The sequence below is a fragment of the Crinia signifera genome, chromosome 3 (genome assembly GCF_055691185.1).
Source record: "Crinia signifera chromosome 3, ASM5569118v1, whole genome shotgun sequence".
Classification (NCBI taxonomy): domain Eukaryota; kingdom Metazoa; phylum Chordata; class Amphibia; order Anura; family Myobatrachidae; genus Crinia; species Crinia signifera.
Genome location: NC_139219.1, coordinates 284042898 through 284069533, shown reverse-complemented (window position 1 = coordinate 284069533; position 26636 = coordinate 284042898). Strand labels below are relative to the sequence as shown.

General features: G+C 45.9%; 1 protein-coding gene and 1 long non-coding RNA gene across 3 annotated transcripts in view; one reads left to right on the top strand and one right to left on the bottom strand.

Annotated features, from left to right (window-relative positions):
* Positions 1–26636, top strand: part of RASA2 (RAS p21 protein activator 2) — a 155624-nt gene that overhangs the window by 48734 nt on the left and 80254 nt on the right. The window contains exon 1 of one of the 2 annotated variants that reach the window (XM_083178321.1): positions 12309–12517. The exons of the other annotated variant lie outside the window; for it this stretch is intronic. Coding sequence (XP_083034447.1) covers positions 12424–12517 — 94 coding nt within the window. The 5' untranslated portion in view covers positions 12309–12423. Of the gene's footprint in view, positions 1–12308; positions 12518–26636 lie in introns of those variants that run through there. 2 annotated transcript variants of the gene reach the window in all.
* On the bottom strand, positions 2142–12500 carry LOC146064614 (uncharacterized). Its single transcript, XR_014471832.1, has 2 exons — positions 12349–12500; positions 2142–2283 (listed from the first exon to the last, which is right to left on the bottom strand). It is a non-coding gene; the product is annotated as an uncharacterized LOC146064614 (long non-coding RNA).

Below are 26636 nucleotides of genomic sequence, written 5' to 3'. Positions count from 1 at the left end.
CATTAAATCCACACACATCACTGCGAAATTTGCAGCGCTGTGTGTGGACTAGAATATGGCCCAATATACAGGACTATGCACAGGCTCCTCAAGTCCAAAATATCTATCTATCTATATATCTGTCTGTCTGTCTATCTATGGGCCTTATTCTAGTTCACTCTTAGAGGCAAGTTCCTTCTCAAATGGACAAAACTATGGCCCTTATTCTGATTGAGTACGATGGCTCCGAATGCGGACGGACGGCCGATGGTTGGTGTTTGCGCATGTGCAAAGGCGTATCTGCGCATGTGCGAATGCCGCGCACGTCCGAATATGGCGTGAATTCTGTACAAACCGAACAGGGGGTGGAGAGGGGCGTAAAGGGCTGTTTGGGCTCATTACCATATGCGTACGCCCTGCGTTTCATGGGTGTTACCATGAAAATGCTGGGCGTACGTATGGTAATCCGGCCGTGACGCACGTGTGGGGGCGGACATATGACATAGCCGGATGCCAGCTGCCCGCCCATATCCCTGCGTTTGCACGGAGAAATGCCCGAGTGGTCTGGAGCTGCCTGACTACTCGGTCCAGCATTCGATGGTCGGCGACCATCGAATGATGGGGGAGGTTCCCACAGATGGAGGAGGTATTCACATGAAAAATCCACTCGCGGTCCGTTCGGTCGGGGTCTTACCGCATACGAACGGTGTGAGCGATCTGTACGGAAGGTCGGGGCTAAGAACACTCGGTTCATGTCCGAAAATACTCATCTGACCGAATCAAATAGAATAAGGGCCTATGTGCACTGCAGGTGGGGCAGAGAGAGTTAGATGTGCAGATGGGCATGTGCAGAGAGAGTTAGATTTGGGTGGGGTTTTTCTTCAAAGTGAAATTCAGTGTAAAAATAAAGCAGTCTGTATTTACCATGCACAGAAACATAATAACCCACCCAAATCTAATTCTCTCTGCACGTCTTACATCTGCCCCCCTGCAGTGCACATGGTTTTGTCCATCTGAGAAGCAATTTGCCTCTAAGAGTGAACCAGAATAAGGCCCTATATGAACAGTTATATGTATGTATGCATATATAAATACATATATATTTATAGATCTATTTAGAAGGAAAATCCGACGATATATCCATCACTAATCAGGCAGCTTATCCTAAAGTTGCAGTGTGCATGTTAATCCAGTAGATAGTGCACCAAGATAATTATTACACATTATAGAGTAGCTAGTCATGTTACACGCAGGGCCGGTGCAAGCCCTGCCAGCTCCCTAGGCGACCCCCAAATCGCCCGCCCCCCCTCCTCCGCCCGCCCGCCGGGGGGGGGGGGTGTCTAGCGGGCACCAGACCCGCCACGCTCTGATACTGCAGAGGGGACTGGGGAGACCAGGAAGAAAGCTGCTGCTGCACCAGCAGCAGCTGGCAAGTACGGGACACCCAGCCGGGGGGGGGGGGGGGATTGCGGCCCCGGTAGTGGGGGGGGGGGGCACACCTGCGGCTGAGCACATTGCTTGGGAGGGGGGGGCGTACGGACTCACATGGCAGCTCCCTGCTTGGTTGAATTCCTGGCTGGGTGTCCCGCATGCTGCTGCAGCTTTCTTCCTGGTCTCCTCGGCGGCTCAGTACCGCCCTCCAGTGGCCGGCGCCCTAGGCAAATGCCTAGAGCTGCCTAGTGGTGGCGCCGGCCCTGGTTACACGCAACCTTTCAGTGCTACCCTAAAGGGGCTACACACATAGATATCTGCTGAGCGTTCTGAGCCATGCTAGATCACTCAGAACGCTCAGCAAGATCGCTCAGCACACAGCGATGTGTCAGAAATGTGTGCAGAGCGATCTGTCAGGGCCAGGGCTCTCCGGTGAGAACACTGACCCTGACCGGTTAATATTCAGCATGCTGGATAATAATCTCCAGGCGATGGCGACGAGTGGGGCCGCACATCGCTATCGCTATGGCCCCTACACACGGAGCGATGTAGGGGCATTTTCTAAGTGATCTAGTGATCTAGTGAGATTGCTTAGAAAATGCCCCTAATATCGCTACGTGTGTCGAGTTAAGCAGCAACACAATTGTGATCTACAAGATCTGGACTGTGAGACGATTGCCCCTGGAATTGGATTTTGTGGTTTACATAAAATAAAAATAGAGAAATGTGGATGATGGAATTTCTGTGTATTGTTGCAGGGACACACGCTCAGGGCTGCAGGCAGAGATCTCAGGACCAGCTGCTTCTCCCATGGGCAGCTTTATGTGGCTTGCTCACGAGTTATTAGCTCCAAGCATCTTTTTCTTGTAATTCCTGAAAAAAAAAAACCTGCAAATATTGTTTACAAAGACATATTTGTATCAATTTCTACAATATAAAATATACATTACAATATAAGATGCCACTACTGAATTTGTAAAAATGAGTTCCACTGAGCAATAGCAGACAACTGTAGACACCTGAAGAGGGTTACCTTTTTGGATGCGGTGAGGTCGTGCTTCCCCGATCTCACGGGTTCCAGTCGGGAGTCTTCTCGGGATACAGGATGATGACACAGAGCAGTCGACACAGAGTTAGGTTGACCTTTTATTCTACAACGGCCACATAAAGCATCAACCTCTTTTACGTAGTGATGTAACAGTAATTCCACAATACAACAAATGCAATATAACCTATGCTAGGCAAAAACAGCATTATCACATTCAATACTATGCGGCCCACAGTGATGTACCATAAAAGGGCTATGGAGCTACTGGTAACTCTAAGTTACTCCGTACCCGGCTCCTCACTGTACTTCAAGGAACCAATACTAATCTCTACTGGACCGGCGAGCGGATCCACCATTACCGCTGAACACGGCAATAGGACCGAATGCGAGTGAACCTCACCACAAACTGTGACAGTAATGTTTAGTTTTAACAGATTACCATATGATCGATACACAACCTACTCTGGGTACCCGGGTACACTCTCTATTACCTAAGACCGGTCAGTCCAGATGAAGGGCCTATGCATAGGGCTTGAAGCACTTGATTGCGGTTCCGGGGTATTCTACAGATCGCTATTTGGTTCTAACCACTGGGTGGCAGTATTGTTCCAAGCAAGATCCCTCTCATTCATTGGTAAAGTTAGTTTAGCAATATGGCAAGGAGGCCTCCGTGGCCCTTATAGTGGCTTGTGTTTCCTTGCCTAGGTAAAAAGAGCGAGAAGGGCCTTAATAGGGATATGTTCTCAACAACAGTATATAGCTAGGCCAGTTCGAGTTGCCTGACAGATTCCTAGTATGTAGAGTTGAATGGCTAGATGGCCTAACGGGCTATTAAGTCAGTACCACAAGGGAAAAGTCTATCTGCACGTGTCCCCCCTTCTCTCTGCACAGAGATGTCAGTATTATTTGCCCCAGGGGCAGACTTACACTTTTAGCCGGCGTAGACTTTGGGCTGATTCAGCTGGCTTGAGGAGATGGCTTCTCTCTTCTTTTCTCTCCCTCAAACCAGTGCCTGTCATGCTGAGGCTCTCAGGCTCGCTCTCCCTGTGTTGCTGGTAAGCAGGGAGGTCGGCGGGGGTCACAGCCTCCCCGTGTGTCTTTCTGCAGCTCTTGGGCAGTGGGGTCAGCGGGGGTCGCCATTCCCCCACACTAAGGATGCGGCTAATGAGTGGCTGCCGCTGTGGGAATTCTCCCTTACTGTGCGTGGCCGGCGCGGCTAACAGGCAGGGAGGTCAGCGGGGGTCACGATCCTCTCCGCGCTCCCTCTCTTGCCTGGCTCCTGCGTCCCCGGGTGCCGCGTCTCACTCCTCCTGCTGCTGGAGGTCGGCGGGGGTCACGCTGACGTCAGCTGACTCCCCGGTCTCTTCTCCGGCGGGCGCTTCTTCCTCTCTCCTCCATTCACGTTCCACGCTGCTGCACACTTCACCCGCGTTTTCCTCCTGGGCCCCTTTCTTCTCCCCGTCGGCCTGCCTCTTCCTCCTGCTACCCTCCAATCAGGTTAGTCTTTCTCCCTGTCAATCACGCAGCGCCGGACCAGGGGGTATTAACCCCGCGCGCGCTGGAGTGTGCCTGCCGGGTCTCCAATTAACCCCTTCCTCTTCTGGGGCTTACATCCGCCCGTACTTTTTCGTGGTCGCGTCCTCACGCCACGTTACCGAAGAAACAAGCCCGAACTGTTCGAAGTTCCGAATAAGTAAAGTCTCTTTCCCAGTCCAACTTTTTCAGTAGAACAAGCAACTTGCAAACAGTTACAACCGTGCCATTGTAAACGAACAATCTACATATATATACACAATAACATGAGGAATGACACAATTCGATTACATTTATCTGAGTATGACTACGCTCTATACCACAACGGCAGCACCCCTGTTGGGAGGAATGTTGCCCACCCCCCATTCGGTGACAGCTCCACTGTACTCTGCAACATGCTCAGGACGAGATTCTGGCCACCATTATCGCTCACTTTGCTGCTTGACTTGAGGGGCAACTGGATTCGGTTGGGGTGTGACTTATGATGGTTGCGATGGATCCGCTGCTGTCGGGTTCCATCTGGATCTCCCACCTGGTAGCTCCTGGTTGTTGACGTAGGTCCCTTAGTGGCCATATAGGGGCGGGTTTTCCATTTAGGGTGTACTTCGCCTTGTGACGGGTCCTCTGTCATCAGCCCGTTCTGCGCTCGGGTATGAGAGTAGCGCTGGCTACATACATACGGCCCCTCCTTTGTGTCTCCTGCCACGTGTGCTGTTTTCTTGGAGTGCATACCATTCCCCTGAGGTTGGTCTTGGGGATGGCTGAGGTGACGTGGGTGGCTCCCATGCCGCTTGTTTCTTGACGCGTATCTGTTGCCTCGAACAGGAGTACCACCAGGGCCAGTGACATTTGCTGCTTGGAGGCCCTTCTCACCTCTGACGATGTCAAATTCTACCATCTCGCCAGCCCTCAGGCTTCGGTATAATTTCCACGGGTCACTCTTCTGGATGGCGGTGTAGTGGACGAAGATGTCTCGCTTTGGGTCAACACACTCAACGAACCCATATCCACGTTGGACATGGAACCAGATAACTTTCCCTCGAATGGCTAGATGGCCTAACGGGCTACTCAGTCAGTACCACAAGGGAAAAGTCTATCTGCACGTGTCCCCCCTTCTCTCTGCACAGAGATGTCAGTATTATTTGCCCCAGGGGCAGACTTACACTTTTAGCCGGCGTAGACTTTGGGCTGATTTAGCTGGCTTGAGGAGATGGCTTCTCTCTTCTTTTCTCTCCCTCAAACCAGTGCCTGTCATGCTGAGGCTCTCAGGCTCGCTCTCCCTGTGTTGCTGGTAAGCAGGGAGGTCGGCGGGGGTCACAGCCTCCCCGTGTGTCTTTCTGCAGCTCTTGGGCAGTGGGGTCAGCGGGGGTCGCCATTCCCCCACACTAAGGATGCGGCTAATGAGTGGCTGCCGCTGTGGGAATTCTCCCTTACTGTGCGTGGCTGGCGCGGCTAACAGGCAGGGAGATCAGCGGGGGTCACGATCCTCTCCGCGCTCCCTCTCTTGCCTGGCTCCTGCGTCCCCGGGTGCCGCGTCTCACTCCTCCTGCTGCTGGAGGTCGGCGGGGGTCACGCTGACGTCAGCTGACTCCCCGGTCTCTTCTCCGGCGGGCGCTTCTTCCTCTCTCCTCCATTCACGTTCCACGCTGCTGCACACTTCACCCGCGTTTTCCTCCTGGGACCCTTCCTTCTCCCCGTCGGCCTGCCTCTTCCTCCTGCTACCCTCCAATCAGGTTAGTCTTTCTCCCTGTCAATCACGCAGCGCCGGACCAGGGGGTATTATCCCCGCGCGCGCTGGAGTGTGCCTGCCGGGTCTCCAATTAACCCCTTCCTCTTCTGGGGCTTACACAACCTTGTGAGCGAAGTTGTGGGCAAATGTTGGTACAAAAGACACAACAAATTGTAAGTGATTACAGAGTTTTCACATTTTCAGGGGGGGGGGGGGGGGTTTCTGGGAGAGCTTGGGGGTTCCTGAGTACCAATAAAACACACTGCTGACCAAAGCTGGAGCTCTACCCATACACCTGTGAATCATGGCATTATCCCATGGTGGGGCGTGGCCTAATGACACAATTTCCCTGATCGACCCCCCCCCCCATTAGAGCTGCTGCATAAAAGATAAGTGTAAATGTGAGAGATATATAGACATGGGTGTAGTCATAGTTGGTGAAGTTGGTGTAGGAAGTGACATAGAGGACCTGACTCCTGACACATAGTTGTTTACCAACTTTCCATATGGACATATGGATGCCCGGTGGTCGGGATACCACAGAATACCGATGTCAGCATCCAGATGGAGTGAATACCGACAGGGGTCAGGCAGTCAGGATTCTGTCTCTGACATCCTAATTGACGTCGGACAGGGTCGGATTAAGCCTGGGGGGGAGAGGTGGCATGGGGGCACTTAAAGACAGAGGCCCTCATGTGAGCACAACTAACCCTATTCCTCCCTTGTAAGAGCCTAATACTAATCCATCCTCCTGTACAGGCTGACCCAACGTACCTATCCTTGCTAGTGCCTAAACCTAGCCCTCGTACCCTGCCTAACCCTGACCCTCCATACTTCTAAAAAAAAAAAAAAAACATTAACTTGATCCTCAACATAATCTTCTAAATATCTGTCGGCCATCTTTCCTTTTCACTGTTAAAGACAAGCAAATTCAACAATGACTGTGTTGTTACTGGTGCTGCACTAGCAGTACAGTAATAACCAGCTCCATGGCTAGTGGGTACAGCTGCATGTATCTGGACAATTCTACATTTATCCAGGCATCATCATCATCAGCAGTGCTGCTTGTTCCCATAATGCTGTCGGCACTGGGGCTGTGAAGACGAGGAGCCAGAGGCCAGTGGTAAGCTGCTGAGAGCTTCTGCTGGGAGTGAACCTCTACGTAGAGAAGCTACGGCATGGGGGCTCCTGTGACAGGGGTCCCAGGGTTACTTACTCCCCCCTTAGTCCGGCACCGATGTCGGCATTCTGGCACTGGTCTCCATCAGGAATGCCAGTGTCGATATTGTGACTGCCGGCATCCTGTCTGTCAGGATGCTGAACGCATCCCGTTTCCAGAATTGCCTTCTTTGCAGTTAAGTCCTGCCAGGCCTTAAAAAGAGGACCCAAGAGTGTTCATATAAGTAGCGGCCTCTGTCTCATCTTCTCAAGCACAGCTGTCATAGTAGGCTTTGCCTTGGTTACAGCATTGATGAATTGAGCTGTGGGTCAGGAATTGAGTTGCAACAATAGAACTGTGCAAGAACAAGTGAATGTTCCAAACTTAAAATAATCTCCATTTAAAATGGAATTTCCTGCATTAGGAGAAATCTGGGATCTGGGATCTTTGCCTAGTCTCCTCAGGTAGGAGCTGGTGGTACTCTTTACCTATCACGGCGCCCACGATATCCATCGCGGGCGTCGCGGGTAAAGAAATCGCGGGGATCGCGGGCATCGCGGCCAGTACATTAACGGCCGCGACGCGATGCCCGCGATCCCCGCGATTTCCCATAGGGTTCAATGTTAAATTTAGTGCTGCCCGCGATTTTACATTCAATGCTTCAATGGCCGCGATTTGGCCATAGGAATCAATGTTAAATGGGCCACAGAGCCCAAATAGGCACAATTAACACTTAAATGTCCCCCAAAATTTGTAACGCCACCCCACGATCCACGCCAACCCGAAGCGTGGCGAGCGCAGCGAGCCCGCGAGGGGCGGCGGTACGCGTCCTCCGACCTTTTCATACCCCCACTATCCACGTCGGCGTAGAGTTGAGAATAGAATAGTGTGGCGAGCGCAGCGAGCCACTGAGCCCGAAGCGTGGCGAGCGCAGCGAGCCCCGCGAGGGGACGCGGATACCTTCACAGGTAAACGTGGCCCTACGCGGGCTTCACAGGTATCCGCGTCCCCTCGCGGGGCTCGCTGCGCTCGCCACGCTTCGGGCTCGGTGGCTCGCTGCGCTCGCCACACTATTCTATTCTCAACTCCACGCCGACGTGGATAGTGGGGGTATGAAAAGGTCGGAGGACGCGTACCGCCGCCCCTCGCGGGCTCGCTGCGCTCGCCATGCTTCAGGTTGGCGTGGATCGTGGGGTGGCGTTACAAATTTGGGGGGACATTTAAGTGTTAATTGTGCCTATTTGGGCTCTGTGGCCCATTTAACATTGATTCCTATGGCCAAATCGCGGCCATTGAAGCATTGAATGTAAAATCGCGGGCAGCACTAAATTTAACATTGAACCCTATGGGAAATCGCGGGGATCGCGTCGCGGCCGTTAATGTACTGGCCGCGATGCCCGCGATGGGCGCCCAACTAAGTAAAGAGTACCGAGCTGGTTGGTCCTTGCCCCCTTCCTCCGGTATTTACTGTACACCTGTAAACTGCAATGTTTTCAATCCTGAAGGCACTCTCAGGATGCTTTCTTGTTCTAAGTTTTGGGACTGAAAGGACGCAGAGATGCCCCCCCCCCCCCCCTCCAAACATCTCCCCATGCCAATTATGAACCCTGGCGGTCCATCCATTGTTCAAGAAACGCATACTGGTTGTAAACCCGAGAGATTGGGTAGAGCAGAGTGATGCAAACAAGGGACTCCCAAGAGCACTGGACAGGTTCTGCTGAACCCTGATGTCTTTCTCCTGCCCAATCTTTTTTGCTTCCAAGACCGGAGGTGTGGGTTCATTGAGACCTCTGTGTGAAAGGTTGCAGGTGAGACAGTGTTCAATTGTGAGTCATATTAACACTACTGTCAGATGCTGTGTAAGAGGAAGAGGTCATGGATGGAGGTTAGACTGTGCATTCCACAGGGTACATTTAAAGGATCTTGAAAATGATGAGAGACATCTGATATGTTTGAGGTTTTCTGAAATTCTATAATATGCAGAGTCAGGATGAATTACATGGGGGACGTGTTGGGGCCAGAATTTCGGATATATCTTAAGCTACTACAGCCACAAGGACTGGCAGATAGAGAAAATATTTCAGAAAGGTCTTCTTGTCGCCAACAGGATCCTGATTTTGCTGTTAGGAAATAAGTTCTTGAGCCCCTAGCAGGGGGTCAGAAATCTGGGATCTGGGATCTTTGCCTAGTCTCCTGGGGTAAAGGGAAGGCCTCTGAATATTCCGGAAGGGTTGGCAGGTACACTATGCATAAATGGCAACACCGCTTAAAAGAAAGCATTTAACATTTACATAACTAAACTGCAATAAAAAAAATGGTAAGTTTCCGACTGTCATGTTGAAGCCAAACCCTTTCATGTTTTGTGCAAAACATAAGGACCGGGAAGAGCGGGTCTGCATTGGGTGTAGTAACTTATTTGTTTACTATTGCAGTTATTAATTCCACTGGATAAAGGATGACACACAGTATTGGGTAAACATAGTTAAACCTTCAGGGCAGTACCAGACAGGGCTTCTTATTGCTATGTATAAGAAGTCATACAGAGTTTAACCCTTTTATGACCGGAGGTAGTTTGCACAATAATAACCAGAAACATTAGTCACGGTGCGCACGTGCCGCTATAGTGATGTGCCTCTGATCATAGTGCCCTGTTAGCCACAGCCCAAGCCAAAGGTCAACATGTCGACACATAAAAAGGTTGACAGGTGTTTCATGCTAATTTTTTTTTACCGACTTGTTCTTACTTCATGATCCATAGATAGGAAAATCACGTACCAACCATTCCATATGTCGTCCATTTCCATGTCGACATTTTGGTTGGGTCAACATTTTGTCAGTGTCGACCTAGGCCATGTTGAACTTTTCAAGTGTCGACCTACTGTCTGTCGATCAATAGTGGTCGATCTATTGATTGTCAGTCTAGACACTGCAGATCCATGGACCATATACCCTAGGTTGTACCTCCGTCAAGAGCAGTCAGCTATAGACAGGAGGAAAGTGTTATGGGGATGGGGGGAATCCAGCATCACCAAAGAAACTCAGAGAGAGGAGCTGATCTGACCAATAAGGGGGCGGGGTGGTCCCCATTGTGGAATAATCACATGATCTAACAAGAAGAGTATGGCATAGCTGCCTACCAACCTGCATTCTGCAGGAGACTCCCTGAAATAGCAGCAATCTCCCTCTTTCCCTCATTAGTCTAGCAATCTCCCTCATGTCACCTAGCCCACATTACACTGTTACATTTTTTTGGGAAAAAGGGAATGAGAGATAGATACATTTACATTGAATCATCAGCACCATTTCCCAGCACTTTAGCAAGTATAGTAGCTCTTACTAACTGCTTTGGGGCTCATCTACATTTGGATATAAGTCATTTAAAAAGATTCCTCTCAGATGTAGCAGTACACAGCCACGCTTCTAGGTGCCACGTTCACAATCTCTTTTCACAATCTCTCCATATATATATGGAACTAGACACGTCCTCTGGGTGGATCATGACACGCCCCCCTCAATGGGGCGCTGTGCAAAATTCTACTACTAACTATAATCTCCCTGAAACTAGTTTTCAAAAGTAAGCAAGTATGGAGTATGGGCCATATCGGACCTGCCCCCTTCATACAAACCAGCAATTCACAGTATTATGTCCTCATCTGCACATATCAGTCAGCAGGCTCCCGAAAACTGGGAGGCTCACAGACACACCCCCTCTCCACCCCTTTGCATCATCGCGCATGCCAGCACAACCCACCAAGTGCTGCGCCACCCCCTCCCTACATGCCGCCCTGGATGCCTCCTTGCAGAATTGTCAAGTACGTAGTTTCCACATCCTGCCCACTTCATTAGGATTTCACCATTCAGTGGGGGACATTAGGAGAATGTTGCACAGGTGTCAGTGGAAGCGGCTGCATTCACCGACACACAGCCACAAGCGTAGGAGGATGAGGACAGAGAACCTGCACCTGCCATCGAGGCGCTGCAATTCTTGACGGCGCAACTGTTGTTGGCATATGAGGAAGCACCAATCGGTTTTTATAGCAAGCATCGGAGCGGAAAGTGTGTGTCTGAGTCACTGTACTTTTGGCTGCATGGATGTACACAAGGGAAGGAGTTTGTAGGCCATCTACATAACCTCGCAGATGGGGGGTCACCAATAGAGGCTGGTCTGTTCACTTTGCATGTGACTCAAAATCAGCCCTTAGGACTTTAGACTGCATGATGAAAAGCATTTTTACTATATGACTATTAAAAGAAAATCAAACAAGGAACAAATATAAATAATGTAAAGTCGACACTTATACCCCTTTTCCATCGCACAAATAACCTGGGTCAACCCAGGTGGACGTGCGGTATGGCCTTTTCAAATTACCCTGGTCCAGCAACCCGGCATTCCGCCCCCGGTTAAAAGAAGGGTTATTCCCAGGTTGGAACCCAGGTTTCTGTGCAATGTGAATGGGTAACCCGGGTCACACTATAGGGAGGAGGCAGCGTCAGCTCCAAGCGCTGTTTCCACCCCTCCCCTTTCTGAAATCAGTGACCCATCTTAAAGCCAGGTTGCTGTGGGGGACTATCAACTCAAATGCCAGGTGGTCGCTTCTGCAATGGACCCGAGTACAAATCCTGGGTGTGACACGACATTTCCAATGTGAAATACACATATTAAAGCTTTCCTATTTAAAAACACTTAAGAAGGAGTGTTCAGTACACTGTAATCCTATCAGATTGCAGCAGCATGATTGGGAGTGTTTTAAACCGGGTACACACTAGAATCTGTATTTTAAACCAATGTGAAGATAACATCATGTTATTAAAATCATCCAGTGTGTACCCACTACTTCGTTAGTGATGCACTCTCCTGCGGGAGCTACACGGTGAGGAATGTGGTATATTAGGTTGACCCTGAACAAAAGGTCGACACAAGCAAAAGGTGGACATAAAAAAGGTGGACTTTTTCATGTTTTTTGGTTTCAGCGTTGACACATGACCCCCAATTAGTGTACAGCGTCTCCTCGCATGGCTCGCCATATTGCGGATCACTTTACAGCTTCCAGTCCATGTGGATGGTAAAGCGTGAAAAAAAAATCACATGTCGATTTTTTTTGAGTATCGACCATGTCTACATTTTGCTTTTGTCGACCATATGGTGTTGACGGTTGACCTACTGTATTGACTGTTGACCTAGACATTGTCTATCAGCCATCCGAATACCCATGCTCAGTGTATGCTGTATTATTTGAAGCACCATCAATGCTCAGCCTGAGGAGAAGTTACTGAGTGTGTGTTCACTTAGTGCAGCCGCCTCTCACTAGCACAGTCACCACCACTCACTCAATTATACACAGTATCTCTACTGCTGCTGTATGTATGTGTCTTATCGCTTTAACAGTAGCCCCGCCCCCTGCAGAGACGTACCCATTGTAGTGTGAGCAGGCTCTAGTCTGCTCTGTATATCTCTCCGCGCCCTCTTACCTCTTCTCTCCAGTCTGTTAAAATAGTTCGCCAGGCGGAAGAGCACGGGCAGAGAGTCCGCCGCTGCCGCCCGAGATGGCAGGGGAGCAGCGGGCAGGAGGCAGAGGAGAGGCCGGGGATGCGCCCGCGGCCCCCATGCGTGTCCTGCAGAGTCTGAGAGTGAAAATATGTGAGTATTCCCTATGTGCCAGTGCCCTAGCATCACTGTACACCCATCTCATGCTCTCTGCCACCGCCTCGGACATCGGTCGTGGGGCTATAGCAAGTGGGACTGGGTTGTTATGGGTTTGTTGTACTGCCATGTATACATGCCATCCATTTCCTTGTGTCATTATCACTGCTGCAACTTTGTTTACAGTTTGTACTGTATGTGAAACGTTGTTTTTGGTGTATTTACATACATGGATGGTAACTTACAGACAGGGCACACACATCCAATATCTATCTGCACATTTATATGTATGTATGTATGTAAATATATAATCTGTACATACACGCACTCATTTTTGTACAGTACATACATACATACATACATACATACATACATAGTGTGTATATATTTTTTTATTTAACCATGTGTTTTCTAATGCAGTTTGGTGTTTTTTACATAAATATTGTTCCCATTAGTGGGTGCATGTTTGTCAGACCTTTTTATAGTTCCATTTAATGGAATTTTATAGAGCTGCCTGTCAAATCATCTATACAGCGCATCCATAAATGTAAGACTTACACATAAGTTTATTCAAACAAAATCCTGTAGATACTGACAGTTTGTAATTGCTGAAGCTGTGCACATTCTCCGTGTGCTTGACTTATTTATGTTCATGTAGTTATTATATTATTGGCAGTATGTATACATCGCACACTTTTGCTTTTGGATATTGTGATTTTGCACGTTGCTGATATCATTACTAAAGTTTCGTGTTGCTCCAACATTCAATGTCCAACTTTACAGGACATGTTTTATTCATTCATATTACTGATATTTTTCATGGTATTTAAAACCTGAGGGTGACCTGCAAACTCCTGCGCTTCATATCATTCTGCTTTTTTATTTTATTTGTATCGCTTGTTTATTTGTATCACAACTTTTATATAATTGAGGACTGGCATTGTGCGTCTTTTATAGTTGCCCATGTGCAGTGATAAATGATAGAGAGCAAGCTCTGCTGGCAGAGGACTGTAAATATGCATGTACATTTATGTTTAAGTAAAGTTTTTAGTGTTCAGTAAGATACCACAATAAAAAAAATGCTGTATTGTGGGCCTGATTCTGTAGCAGTTTTGCTAAGCTAGTGAAACTGTAATGGCTGTCACATACTGGGGGTGTGGGGGGGGGGAGACACGATTTAGATCACCTCTCCGAATGTGGTAAGGGTAGGCCCCTGCCTTCGCAGTCTGGCTGTGAAGGCAGGTGCTACCATTTTACCACTCTGCATGTGATGTTACACAGCTGAAATGTTCAGGCACGCTTGCGTTGTTGGACCGTGTCACCTTAAATGCGGCATTGCCACCCCCCATTGTCTATTAAACTGCGGTTGTATCCTTCTGAGATGCAATCACATTTTGATATGAGGCCCTGTGTTGCTAATATTTGCAATTTACCTATGTAGAATATGTTAAGGAATTCATTGGTAGAAGAAGGTTCTATAATGTCCATGCCACTCCTCTAAACAAATGTAATCATGTCCATTTTGAGGCCACGGTCAGTTGCAAGGGGAATCCAGAATCCTCTTGGGGGGTGAAAATGTAAGAAATGAACTCTTGGGTGCAATGTGGCTAGAAGGATTTCTATTCATATTATCAGTGTTCCTAGGACCAACAGTCGTGAAAGTCAGAGTCTGCCATGTCTGCCCTTACTGCTGTCAGCAACTTTACTGATCTTCCAGACACATTGTTACTGTGTATATTGCTGATGTAAGATAATCAGATGAACTGTCACATTGGGGTGACTTATACCACATTCAGACATACGGCCCGGGAAGTTCCATGCTCTTATCTGGGTTTTTCACCTCTGAAAAATCCCAGGTTTTTGTTGGAGAACCCCTTTCACACTACAACCAAGACTTGGGAAATTCCTGACATAAGCCTGATCTTCCCTGGCGTTCTACAAGCCATGGCTGCCAGGCTGCTCTCATATACACTATTGTAAAGCGCAACGGAATCTGCTGCGCTATATAAGAAACTGCAAATAAATAATAATAAATAAATATACACGTACACATGCCTGTTACACTCGTACATGTCATACACCAGCCCTCGCCACTACAGGCAGCATCTCTGTTGCTAGGCTGCCTCGCCCTCTACTACACTCTGCATCATGGACCCTGCCTCCACACGCAGCAGTACATGATCTGCCTCCTTTAGGTAGCCCCATGCGCCAATAACAGACTTCTAGACATTTATACTCCTGGGTCGCAGCATTCAGAATTAAGCCTCCTGAGGTGCAAGCTAAAATGTATAATAAATTGGCACTTTGGGCACGTGCCCAAAGCATTGCTTTAGATGGGTTTAGCTGCACACACATGGTAAGGAATCATTTTCTACAAGGCAACCTAGGCGCCTGCCTGGGGCTCAGCAGGTCTCAAGGGGCCCCATAGAGATATCCTGGCCATCCAAAACTGTCCCAGAAGAGCATTTCTTGACACGGATCTGCCTGCACACCCAAAGTCTCTTTAATGTTCTTTGATAGGATAAAAAAATGTTTGGACACACCAAGTGGTTTCGATCACAGTATGATGGAAGTTCATTTACTTTTGAAAGTAGGACTTATACCTAATTCAAAGGCCTAGAGTCTGATTCAGATTTGTACGCAATGCTGATGTTCACGCAGCTGCGCATTTATCTGTGGACTGTGCACACACCAAGGTACTCTATCGATGCCACCTGCAAACAGCAGCAAAAAATTGTAATCTAAATTGTGCTATAGATTGTTTGAGGGAGGAAGGCCCCAAGTACGTAGGGCCCCATGATGTCTAAATCCATCTCTGTCATGATGTGTGCTCATTATGTTTGAGTGCCCGGAAAAACATTTAAATTCCTCAAAAAGGGATTCCTAATGGACATGTTAAATAATGTATAAAATACATCCTTGTACTTCACAAAATACAGACTTAAGCTTGGTTGTCTAATAGGAAAAACCCTAGTCGATAGAAGCAGCGCTGAACCGGGATCGTGTTGCTTTGAGACCTACTCGAAACATGGGTTGTTTTTCCCAAGACCTGGCAAAAACTAGCGAAACTTGCTATGTGTGAAGGGGGTTTATTGAATCGCCTGCAGCAGAAATTGGCTGTATAAAATTCTGCGCACACAAGATATAGGATTTTAGATCCATTTGCAGTTTTTTGTTTTGTGGTTTTTTTCTTTATTTCTTTATCTTTTTCTTGCTAAAGCTGGTACAAATTTTCTTTGCTACAAACCTATTTAATGAGTCGGTCTTCTCTATATCGTATGTGGCAACGATGACCACACCAAAATGTTATTGAAAGGGTTTACATTAGTAGAGTCCTGACGTAAGTCTGCTCCGCAGCCTCAAAACATGTAAGGGCTACAAACATACATCAATAAATGCTCTGCAACATTTCTGTAAATGCTACGCAGGCTAAAGGACCACTTTTGTATACATAAATGCTCTGCTCTCTTCTGCCCTATTTTAATAAATGACCTTCTTTGTCTGATATTGCTGTCCAGCCGTGAAGTGCACCATGTATTGATTTTTATCAGCTAGAACTCGCACCAAATGGATATTGATGCAATTTTAAATGCATTATGATGGTCTCTGAGCTGCGCCTACCTGTTGGCACAAGTAGTAGAATGTAAGCTCTCACGAGCAGGACCCTCCCTCCTCATGTGCTGTTATTAGAATATCTATCTCTGATAATTACTAATAATTACTTCAGTGTCCTTTCCCCTGATGCCACTGTGTTTATTTACCATGTACTTTTCCTAAATTACAATGTACTGTAAGTTGTTGTTCTCTTGTTTTTGCTCATTTATGTCTTGTTGAATAAACGATGATGATAGTATTCATTGGGTATAGAATGGAAGTTCACCTACATTATGTTAGTTTTTTTTTTTTTTTTTGCATAATTCCATGTGAAGGGAAGTGCCACTAAAATGTTTCTACATTGCATCCTATCTAGGCCATTTCCTCTATGCGTTTCCAGAGAGATGTCTTCACTGCATGCCGATGTACGTAATCTATTTGGCTTCAAAGCGGGCCATTCAGTTGTTTCACCCCGTGGCTGCCACTAGATGACACTGCACAAAGCAATGCAATTGCTGCTCTGGGCAACCACTGGGGACATCCAAACAAAAGTGTGGGTTACTCAAAGAAGTAATTTTGATGGGTTTAGCCACACACATGGCACTTGCACTCGTCGGTGGGGAATAATTAAATAGGCACGATGGGTGCCCATTTTGTTTTGGCACCCACAAAATAATTACATTCCTCAAGAAGGGACTCCTAAGAACTTTATGGCCATAAATAATGCACGCTAGTACTTTAAAAACAAATTACAAACCCTATAACAAAATGTTATTGGTTTGAGAAATTTTTAGGCCCAGATTCAGTTAACCAAGTGGGGAAATGGTAGTACTCTATGGGATCGATCCTATTCTTTCCGAACGATGCGAGGTGCCGTTTAAACGCCGGCAATGGCAACCGATTTAACCCAATCTCGCACCCTTCACAGGCCCGAATTTGCGTAAAATTGCTTGCAATCCTATGGAGCAGTGAGCGCTTCTAGGCAAATTCCGTCCGCCGTAAAGTGTGCCCTGTGCGGTGATGATTCGCACTTTTTATTGTTGGGGAAATTTCGCTGCTAATGCTAACCTTTTTATTCCAGGAAAATTAGCTGGAACTATTGGTTAATACATTTTGTTACACCTGCGCTAATGGCATACCCTGTCCGAGCATCTTTCACGCTTGGACCTAAATCTGTGTTAAGTGCTGCCGTCTCTCATGCTCACTTCTACTTTTTCTGTGACACCCTTCTCTGTGCCCATCAGAATGTAAGCTCTCACGAGCAGGGCCATCTCCCCTCTTCAGCTTTCCTCTCTCTAAAGGCCCTCTTACACTTATGTGTTATGCTTATCTTGTTTTGTTTATGTATTTTGTTAGGCATTGCATAAAACCCTGTACACACGGGGCGATATATCGCTCACGCTGAGCAATATATCGCTCGGTGTCTCGTTTGCATCAGCGACCAGAGATGGTCGCTGATGAAAAAGAAACTGCCGGGGGAGCCCGGCAGTGGAAATCAGCTGGTTGCAGGAGCATGTTCCTGCGACCAGTGATCACTACGGGGGAGAAAACGGGAGCACGCACCTGGCGATATATCAGCAGTGCACACTCCCATCGCTGAATCAGCGATATTTGCTATAATCGCCCCCGTGTGTACGCACCATACCCCTTGTGGCGCCATCAAAAAAATAAATATTAACAATGATTGAAGCCCCGGCAGACCAATTAGCCCGCCATTTATTGAACCCGGCAGACAAATTCGCCCCTAGCTAATTGTAGTTGGTACAGATGTTGCTTTGTGTAAGATGTGGACGTTTTAATAGTTTTATCTCTCTTCCGCTATTTGCTCTGTATAGTTAGCAGGATTCATTGCATTACGCTAGCCTGACTGTTGTGTGAGTGTGCCGTTTATAGACTGGACTGGAGGATTATCTTCTTGATGAGTTGTTGTCTTATTAAACTCTAGGCCATAAACTCTGCTTGCACAGAATAACAATATCCCTTCTCTGTAAAGGGTACATTTATCTTTTGTTGGTCACTGCAGTCCGTAATATTATATATTCTATGTTTTAGAGGGCATATGTATTTATGTATGTTAAATCCTGATTTTTTTTTTTTTTTATTTTAAGTAGTATAACATGCCTTGCTGTTATTACTATAACAGAGGAGGCATGTTCTCTGGGGGAATGTTGCAAAGTTCCATACGATTTCTCAAATGTTTCTGTGTAAGCTGTTTTTTATTTTTCTATTTTCATTGTTAGAATGGAAGACTAGATAGTTCAAGTGGCTCTTATCTGCCCTCAAATATTTTTTTTTTTCCCTGTAATTTTCTTGTTTTTGCTGAAATATGAGGATTTTGTAAGCAGGGACGTCTGTGTCTTTCCATCTAATATAACTATAACCGTGTGATGTTGCTACTCTGATAAACATGTATACGGAACATTGGTTAGCGTTGCTGAGGCTTCTGGTGGTGATCTCACCATGGTTGTATCTGCATGATATTTTCAGTGATTTCCTCCCATGGCCAAATACAGTGTATGTGCAAGTTAATGGGCTTCTTTCTAAATTGTGTTTTATATAAAAGTACTTGGTTGTAAAGTTCACTTAAGCAGGGTGTAATCTTCCTAAATTCTCTAAACTGCGCTGGGAAATATGCTAGCAGTGCATATGAAAGGATGGGCTCCCATCTCCTAATATGAAGTTTAGAAAGGCGTATGGGGAACAATGTGCTTGTATTGCAATTACAGATGGAGCTGGCCTCTTTGTTACGAGGGCTGGTGATAGAATCGCCAGCCGCCAAGCCCCGCCTCGGTTGGAAGGGGACACGCGCGCACAAGACGCTTGTGCTCCCCGTTCCGAAGGAGCTCCCCACTGTCGTTCGCCGCCTCCCCGTCCGCCTTCGCCGGTCACCACCGCTTGCCCGTCTTCCTGAAGTGGAGACGTGCGTATGAGACGCTCGCATGTCCCAGTCTGATGCAGTCCCTCTCAGCAAGCGCTGGCCAGCAGGGACATTCTGGTGGGCGCTGGGAATGAATAAGTGGGTCTCCATCTGTACATGCACCTTCTACAATCTATTCTATTGCAAGTAAAGCTGGTCATACACCTGAATGACCTGCATATGACGTGATCGTATGCAGGTCGTCCGTGCAATCGACAGAGCAATTGTATGTGTTTTTAAAAGCACATACGATCTACTTACAACCGCAACGTAAGCAAACTGATCACACGAGCTGCACGTATGATGTGAGAGCCGACCTCTCAACCCATGGGACCGTGTATCGTACCGATATGCCTTATGACACATAACACATTGAGATTGTATCTACGGGCCTGATACCAGCTTAGGATGAATCCTTTACCCTTGCGAGCACTGCAATGAGTTCCCATTGCACTATTCCTGCGTGTGGCTATAGATCTCGCACAAGTCACCCATCTATACATTTTTATGCATATTGCTCCTACTATGGTGATACTTCTCATGTTTGTGTGGATTTTATACCAGGTTTTCCAATGTCCTACATTCTAAAATATTCTGGTGCAATAGTAACTAGTTAATTTTTTTTTTTTTACATATATTTTATTGAAATGCCAAAAATATTGACAACAAGTCAGCCAGTACAGAACAGAAAAATGAAAAAGCGTCATAGACATACAGATTAAGAACTGGTCTCCTTACAATAAACTGACATATGTGGCTATTATTTTACCAAATTTTTAGAAGGTGTAATAGAGAAAGAAAGGGGGGGGGGGGGAAGGGGGGGGAAGGGGGGGGAAGGGGGAGGGAGGGAGGGGGGGAAGGGGGAGGGAGGGAGGGGGGGAAGGGGGGGGGAGGGAGGGAGGGGGGGAAGGGGGAGGGAGGGAGGGAGGGGAAGAAAGCAGGGACAGACACTGTACGTGGTCAAGTAACTAGTTAATTTATGTCTGCATGAACCTCCCTCTGTGTCTATAAACTCCATATGAGCTTTGTAATAATGGAGACACTCTATAAATAATCAGAATAGAATGTTACATTGTGAAGCAACTGAGTCTGTCACTTTGTAGAGAAAAATGGGAGAACAAAAAATGTAATACATTTTATTTATTTACATTTTTGCACGGTCAATAAACAGAAATACACATTTGAATGGAAACTCCATTCAACAATGTTTTGTAGAATTTTTTTTCCCTGAGGTTTTTACACCTGTGACTTGTGTGGACCTGCATGTTTTAATTCTCAAGACAGATTATTATTATTATTATTATTATTTTTTTTTTCTAATTTCCAATTTTTTTCACTATATTTTCTCATTATTAAATGTTGGCAATCTAGATAAGATTTGTCTTGCTATTATTGGAAGGACTGAAAGCCTATGTTTATTTTTGTGTTCCATAACTATTTTTTTTTTTTGTGACCGAATCTAAAAAAAAATCACCTGAACCCTTTTGTGATGCGACACCTAGGAGCCCTTTTCTATTTAGCACATGGTTCCGTTATTTTCATGCTATGGATCTGGCATGGTTTTTTGTGTGATCTAAAATATGCCAGTCCCTCATGCTGTACAGCTATTAAATCACCAGGAATTTAGTGCAATGTGTGCCAGTATAAAAATTGTGTGTTTACGGACTTATTCAATATGTGCCAATATTTCACGACGGGAATTATTGGCATATGCCTATTCAATGCTGCCATTAACGACCGCAATGAAGGGTATCCTATCTGACCTTTTTTTAATAGTCACTTTTTTTTGTCGGAAACTGCTGCGGATTGTCCAAGTCACGGCAGTTTTCTAACCATCCCCTGGACAGATTTTGCATCGTTTCTAAATGTCGGATCAAATGAAAAATGGCCAGCATTCTGACTGTGGGGACGTTCCGACAGTCGGAATCCCATATTGTGTTTGTAGTGGATAAAAAAAATAAATGTGTTTTTGTAAATGCTATGTATTATTGCCTATCTAATTCTATTAATATTGCAAACTTTCTTGTCTGCTACTGGGATTTTTTATTTTGAAGAGGACTTCAAGTCGGACTTGGGCAACAGATGAACAGTCCTCATTAAAAATTGAGCGCCAATTATCCGGTATACATTGAAAATGTCAAGTTATGAAAGGTTTTTCTTATTTCCCCACTTGCTTGTGACGTTCCAATGACCGAGGATGCAGAGGAAATGATACTATTATGAGTTTACTGTGACTATTTCAAAAGTGCCTGTTCCTTAGCAGTATACTACAGTCATACCATTCTCAGGTTCTTCATTGACAAAAAAGAACCTAGTTTTATTAAGAAGACCACACTGCATGAAAAGCATTTCCCCTGTGAGGAAGTATGTGCGAAAGATTGTTACATACACGCTCACCATGCAGTATCAATTTTGTCTGTGATGAGAAAGAAGTTGTTTTAAGTTTGTCATTGAGGTGGAGTTTCTAGCGCAACACAGATTGTGTGTAGGAAAGACAATGGTGGAGGAAAGGAGATTGTGGTTTCCGCTTTAGACTGAAACTGCACAGATGTACAAAACACACATTACACTTGCTTCCTAGTGTGTGGCTACATCTTAAAGCAAAGGATTTGTATTAATTTTTACCATTTCTCCCGCTTCTGTTTTGCCCTCAACCAGGCAAGTGTGGCAATGAGTGACTCATTTTTTTTTTTTTTCATTTGAGCTTGTTAATTAAGACAGCTGTAAACGGACACTGGGCGAGATGTATAAAGCCTGTAACATGGCAGGTAGCAGCTGGTTCTTTATCACTCTACATTTGATCACTTTTCAAGCTCAGTACATGTGGCCCATAGTTTAGAATGTTAAGTGTTCTCTTGCTTCCTGAGCTGTTTAATTTGTTATGCTAATTAACAGTGCTTGAAGTGGAAATTTTAAAGTGGGGTACCACACCACATACCCCTTATACACATTGTACACCACACTAGTACAGGTCGAGTATCCCGTATCCGAATATCCGTTATCCGAATTATTCCGAAAACCATACATTCCAGAAGTGAAGAATTTTTTTTTTTTTTTTTTGCTAAAAACTCACTGGGGACATATGTTACAGCACTACTGAGGACATGATATGTAACTGGTACTATATATGTACAAGAAAATGATTGCTTGCCATTCAAATTCAGTATCTGAGATAGTACACACATTTTGTTTCATGTTTTGAAACCTTGTTTTTTGAACAAATAAAATATATTTGTGTGTATTTTATGTGGTAATAAAATATATATTTGTGTGTATTTTATGTGTTTATACAGCATAAATGCAAGATACTTCAAAAAACATCATTGAAATATTAAAATATTCCGAAATACGGAATAATCCGTTATCCAAAATTCTCCTGGTCCCGAGCATTTTGGATAAGGGATACTCAACCTGTAGGACCATTTATACTATCTAGTACTTGAGCATTGGACTACAGGATGTACTACAGTGTAAAATCATAATACAAATATATCTTTCTATCTATCACACACGTTGTATATAGTGAGTGTACATATATATGTCCCCCTCCATCCCCATCACCCCTCACTCCCTCCACCTCGCTATCCCGTGTCACCCCTGCACCTCTCACTTCTCCCTGCATCTCTCCACCACCATTTCACCTCTCCGTCCTCCTGTCCCTCTCTGTCACTCTGCCCCCCCCCCTTCACCTCTCAGTTATGGCAGCTCTACTCTGCACCGGCACACACTCACCCGCCGCCGGGATTGAAGACGGAGCCTTTTTTGTGCCACAAAGTGGTGGGAAAATAAAATAGCGCCCGAATCATGCCGAGCGCAGCGATCCATGCGAAGGGGATGGGGTACACTTAGGTGGTGTCATTGTTGACATTTGGGTAAAAAAAAGTGAAAAACTAGTGTTGACCTTTTGACTGTCGACCTTCCCATTGCTTGCCCTAATGCTTGCATCGACCTTCGGACCCTGTCGACTTTCAGTGGTGGACCCAATGACCCTTACCCAAGCAAATTCCTGCTGTGTGCAGAACTATTTCAGTTTGTCCACTAGAATTATGCATGGCTTGTAAAGCCCCATACACACTACACACCAAAAGTATAAGAAAATATCCCCTTCGTAGCTGCAGTACTCCTGCACTACCACCAGTTGGTTCTGGTCGGTCTTATGTTGCCAAATGGTCACAATGTCTGAATTTTGACAGATTTACTGGGAGATGACATTTAAAAAAAAAGACAGTTAGAACTGTGTAATGGGATAGACCTAAGGATATCCTTACAAAGAAATTCGGATCAAATAGGGTTTGAGGTAACAATATGGTTAAGAAAGGGGCAGACTAGATGGGCCAAATTATAGTGGTAGATGGTGTGCATTCTGTTTATGGAGAGGGGGGGTTATATTGGCCACCACCTTCTTATTTCATTATTCACTATATAAATTGAGTGATGGGTTTGCTATGATGGACCTTTAGTAAATGCTCTCAGAGGTTACTCCTGCCCTGAGTTCCTCTCGCTGTGTTTAGATAAATAAAGATATTGGTTATTTTTGATGTCCCTCACCTATCTTATACCCCATTTACACCGAGGCAAAAACCCAGGTAGCTGAAAAACCCCGGGTCCATTTGTTTGTGAATTCTACCCAGGTCAAGACTAGGGTGGAATGCAGGAGGACCCGGGTGGTGGGGCATTGTAAACGGGTATGCCGAAGTAATCCAACACGGCTACAGTTTACACCCATGGGGAGCCCAACCTCCCAACCGCAGCATCCTGTGGTCAGTATGGAGGTTTGGCGGGGGGGAGCACACAGCCTCCGCTGCTGTCTGCTGTACTGTGCAGACAGCAGCGGAGCTGGTGAGGAGGTGAATGGACGCGGATGGGGGCCTTGGTGCTGGGCTTGGTCCCGGCGCAAAGATCGGCGAGCCTGGCGGTTGGAGATGATATTGGCTCCAAGCGGCGCCACCTGCACCTGTGTGCAGTGAAACTCTGCCGGTTCGAGATCATTCCGGGTCTGCAACGCAGGATAAATCCCAGATTGGAACAGTGTAAAAAATAACGGTTCGGATCTGGGATTTTGGTGTAAAAGTGGTATTATTTATTTACAGTTTCATATATAGCGCAGCATATTCCATTGCACTTTACAATTGAAAACAGTGATTAAACAAACTGGGTAGATACAAACCAACATGGAGGTAGGAGGGCCCTGCTCGCAAGCTTACAATCTATAGGGATAATAGGAGGGATACGTAAGGATAGAATTCCATAGCATGGTAGTCCCACCAGATTACAAAACGGTCCTGATGGGGTGCAATTAGATACTACTGACGGTTGTGTGGGGGTTCTGGAATATGATAAGCTGCCTGAAGAGGTGAGTTTTCTGGGATCACTTTTAAGTTTGGAGGAGAGTCTTAGTGTGCTTGGAAGGGCATTGGATAGGGTGGATGCTGCCGACAAAAATCCTGCAAGTGTAAGTGGGAGCGAGTAATGAGTGTGGATGGGAGACGCAGATCTTGTGCAGAGCGGAGAGGTCGGGTGGGGATATATTTTGAGATAAGCGAAGAGATCTAAGTCGGTGTAGTCCGAATAATGGCTTTGTATGTAAGTAGAAGTATTTTATATTGAATGCGGTAACATACAGGCAACCAATGGAGGGACTGACCGAGCGGATCAGCAGACGATGAACGTCTAGCTAGGTTAATCAGCCTCGCAGCTGCATTCAAAATGGATTGTAGTGGTGAGAGTCTTTTCTTAGGAAGATCGGTAAGGAGGCCATTGCAATAATCAATGCGTGATATAATGAGTGCAAGGATTAGTGTTTTTTTTTTAGATGCATATAACATGATTTCGAGACAGATTGAATGTGAGGAATGAAGGACAGTTTAGAGATGAGGATGACCCCTAGGCAGCGAGCTTGTGGAGTAGGATTAATTGTTGTGTTCTCAACAGTGATAGTGATATCAGGTTGGTAACTACTCTTGGCTGGTGGGAATATAATTAAATTTGAGATGGCGAGATGACATCCAAGATGAAATGATAGAAAGGCATACAGAGACAGAGCGATACTGATGGTGACAATTCCGGAGAGGATAGATAGATTTGAGTATCATCAGCGTACAGATGATACGAAGGGGCAGATTTTGTTACGCTCGGTGAAGTGATAATGTGTCTGTTTTTTTTTATCACCGGCCAATCAGCTCCTAACTGTGAAGTTATAGGCTTGGTTTGAAAAATGACAGGTAGGAGCTGATTGGGCGGTGATAAAAACCAGACACTTTATCACTTCACCAAGCTTAATAAATCTACCCCTGAAAACAAAAGAGTTGATTAGTTTCCCAAGTGAGAAGGTATAGACTGAGAAAAGCAGAGGAGCGACGACTGAGCCTTGTGGTACTCTAATGCAGTGGTTTTCAACCTTGGTCCTCAGGACACCCCAATAGTTCATGGTTTCCAGGTCACCCTACAGGTGCGCTCATTACTCACTGCCACATTTTAAAAGATCCACAGGTGGGGCTAATTACTTCACTTGTGCTTCTGTTTGGAGACCTGGAAAACATGAACTGTTGGGGGTCCTGAGGACCTAGGTTGAGAACCAGTGCTCTAGCGGACAGAGGTGTGACTATAGTATGGTCACAGGTACAGTATGCTGGCTGGTGGGAGTGCAGTGGCCTAATGAGGAAGGCACAGTGTCGCGCAGCCAGCCACTAATGCAGAATGTGTCCGTATTTTTTTACTTTCACATAATAACTGTATGCAATGTCTGACTAAAAAGAAATCTCCTTGACCAAATTTATTTTACAGCCTTCTTCAATGCTAATTAAGAAAACAGTTGAATGAATAACACATGTATTAACCCAAAGGAAGAATTCATTTATCTAACCACCAATATACCACAAACCTTAAAGACCTATCTCAGTTTTGTGTGACATGTGATAATGTATGAGTTAACTTTAAGGGGATGGTTACTTTCTTGGGTATAAGTGTGTATGCACACTTTGCCTAGAATTATGGTAAAGCAACATCGCTGATTTACCTGCGCATCTCCATGGGATGAAATGTGGATGTCCCCAAGTTGCCAGGGAAACAGTTGAAAGCCATCACCTCATCCACTTCTCTTAATACTTTTAATTCATATAGGTGCCAGTCTGATTAAATATCTTTTCAGCAATAACAGATCTTATGGTGCCGCACATATAAGTTGTATAGCATTTATAAATACCGTTTATTGTTCTGGGGCGTAATTGTTCTACAGTATATCTATTTTTATTCCCGCAACATTATCTAATGGTATATGCAGGAGATTAGATTAAATGTATGAAGCAGTGATAAAAGGGAGAAGTGTGCCATGGCAACCCATCAGGTACATCAGTTCTGATTGGTTGCTTCTCCACTGTCTTGCTTCTCCACTCTTTCCACTGCTTCATACACCGGGGGGGAGGAGGAGTAAAGCAGTGATAAAAGGGAGAAGTGTGCCATGGCAACCAATCAGCTGCATCAGGTACATCAGTTCTGATTGGTTGCTTCTCCACTGTCTTGCTTCATACACCGGGGGGGAGGAGGAGGAGAGTAACGGGAGGGGATGCGGCCACCGCTGCCAAGTCGCCCCACGAGCGGCAGGGTGTG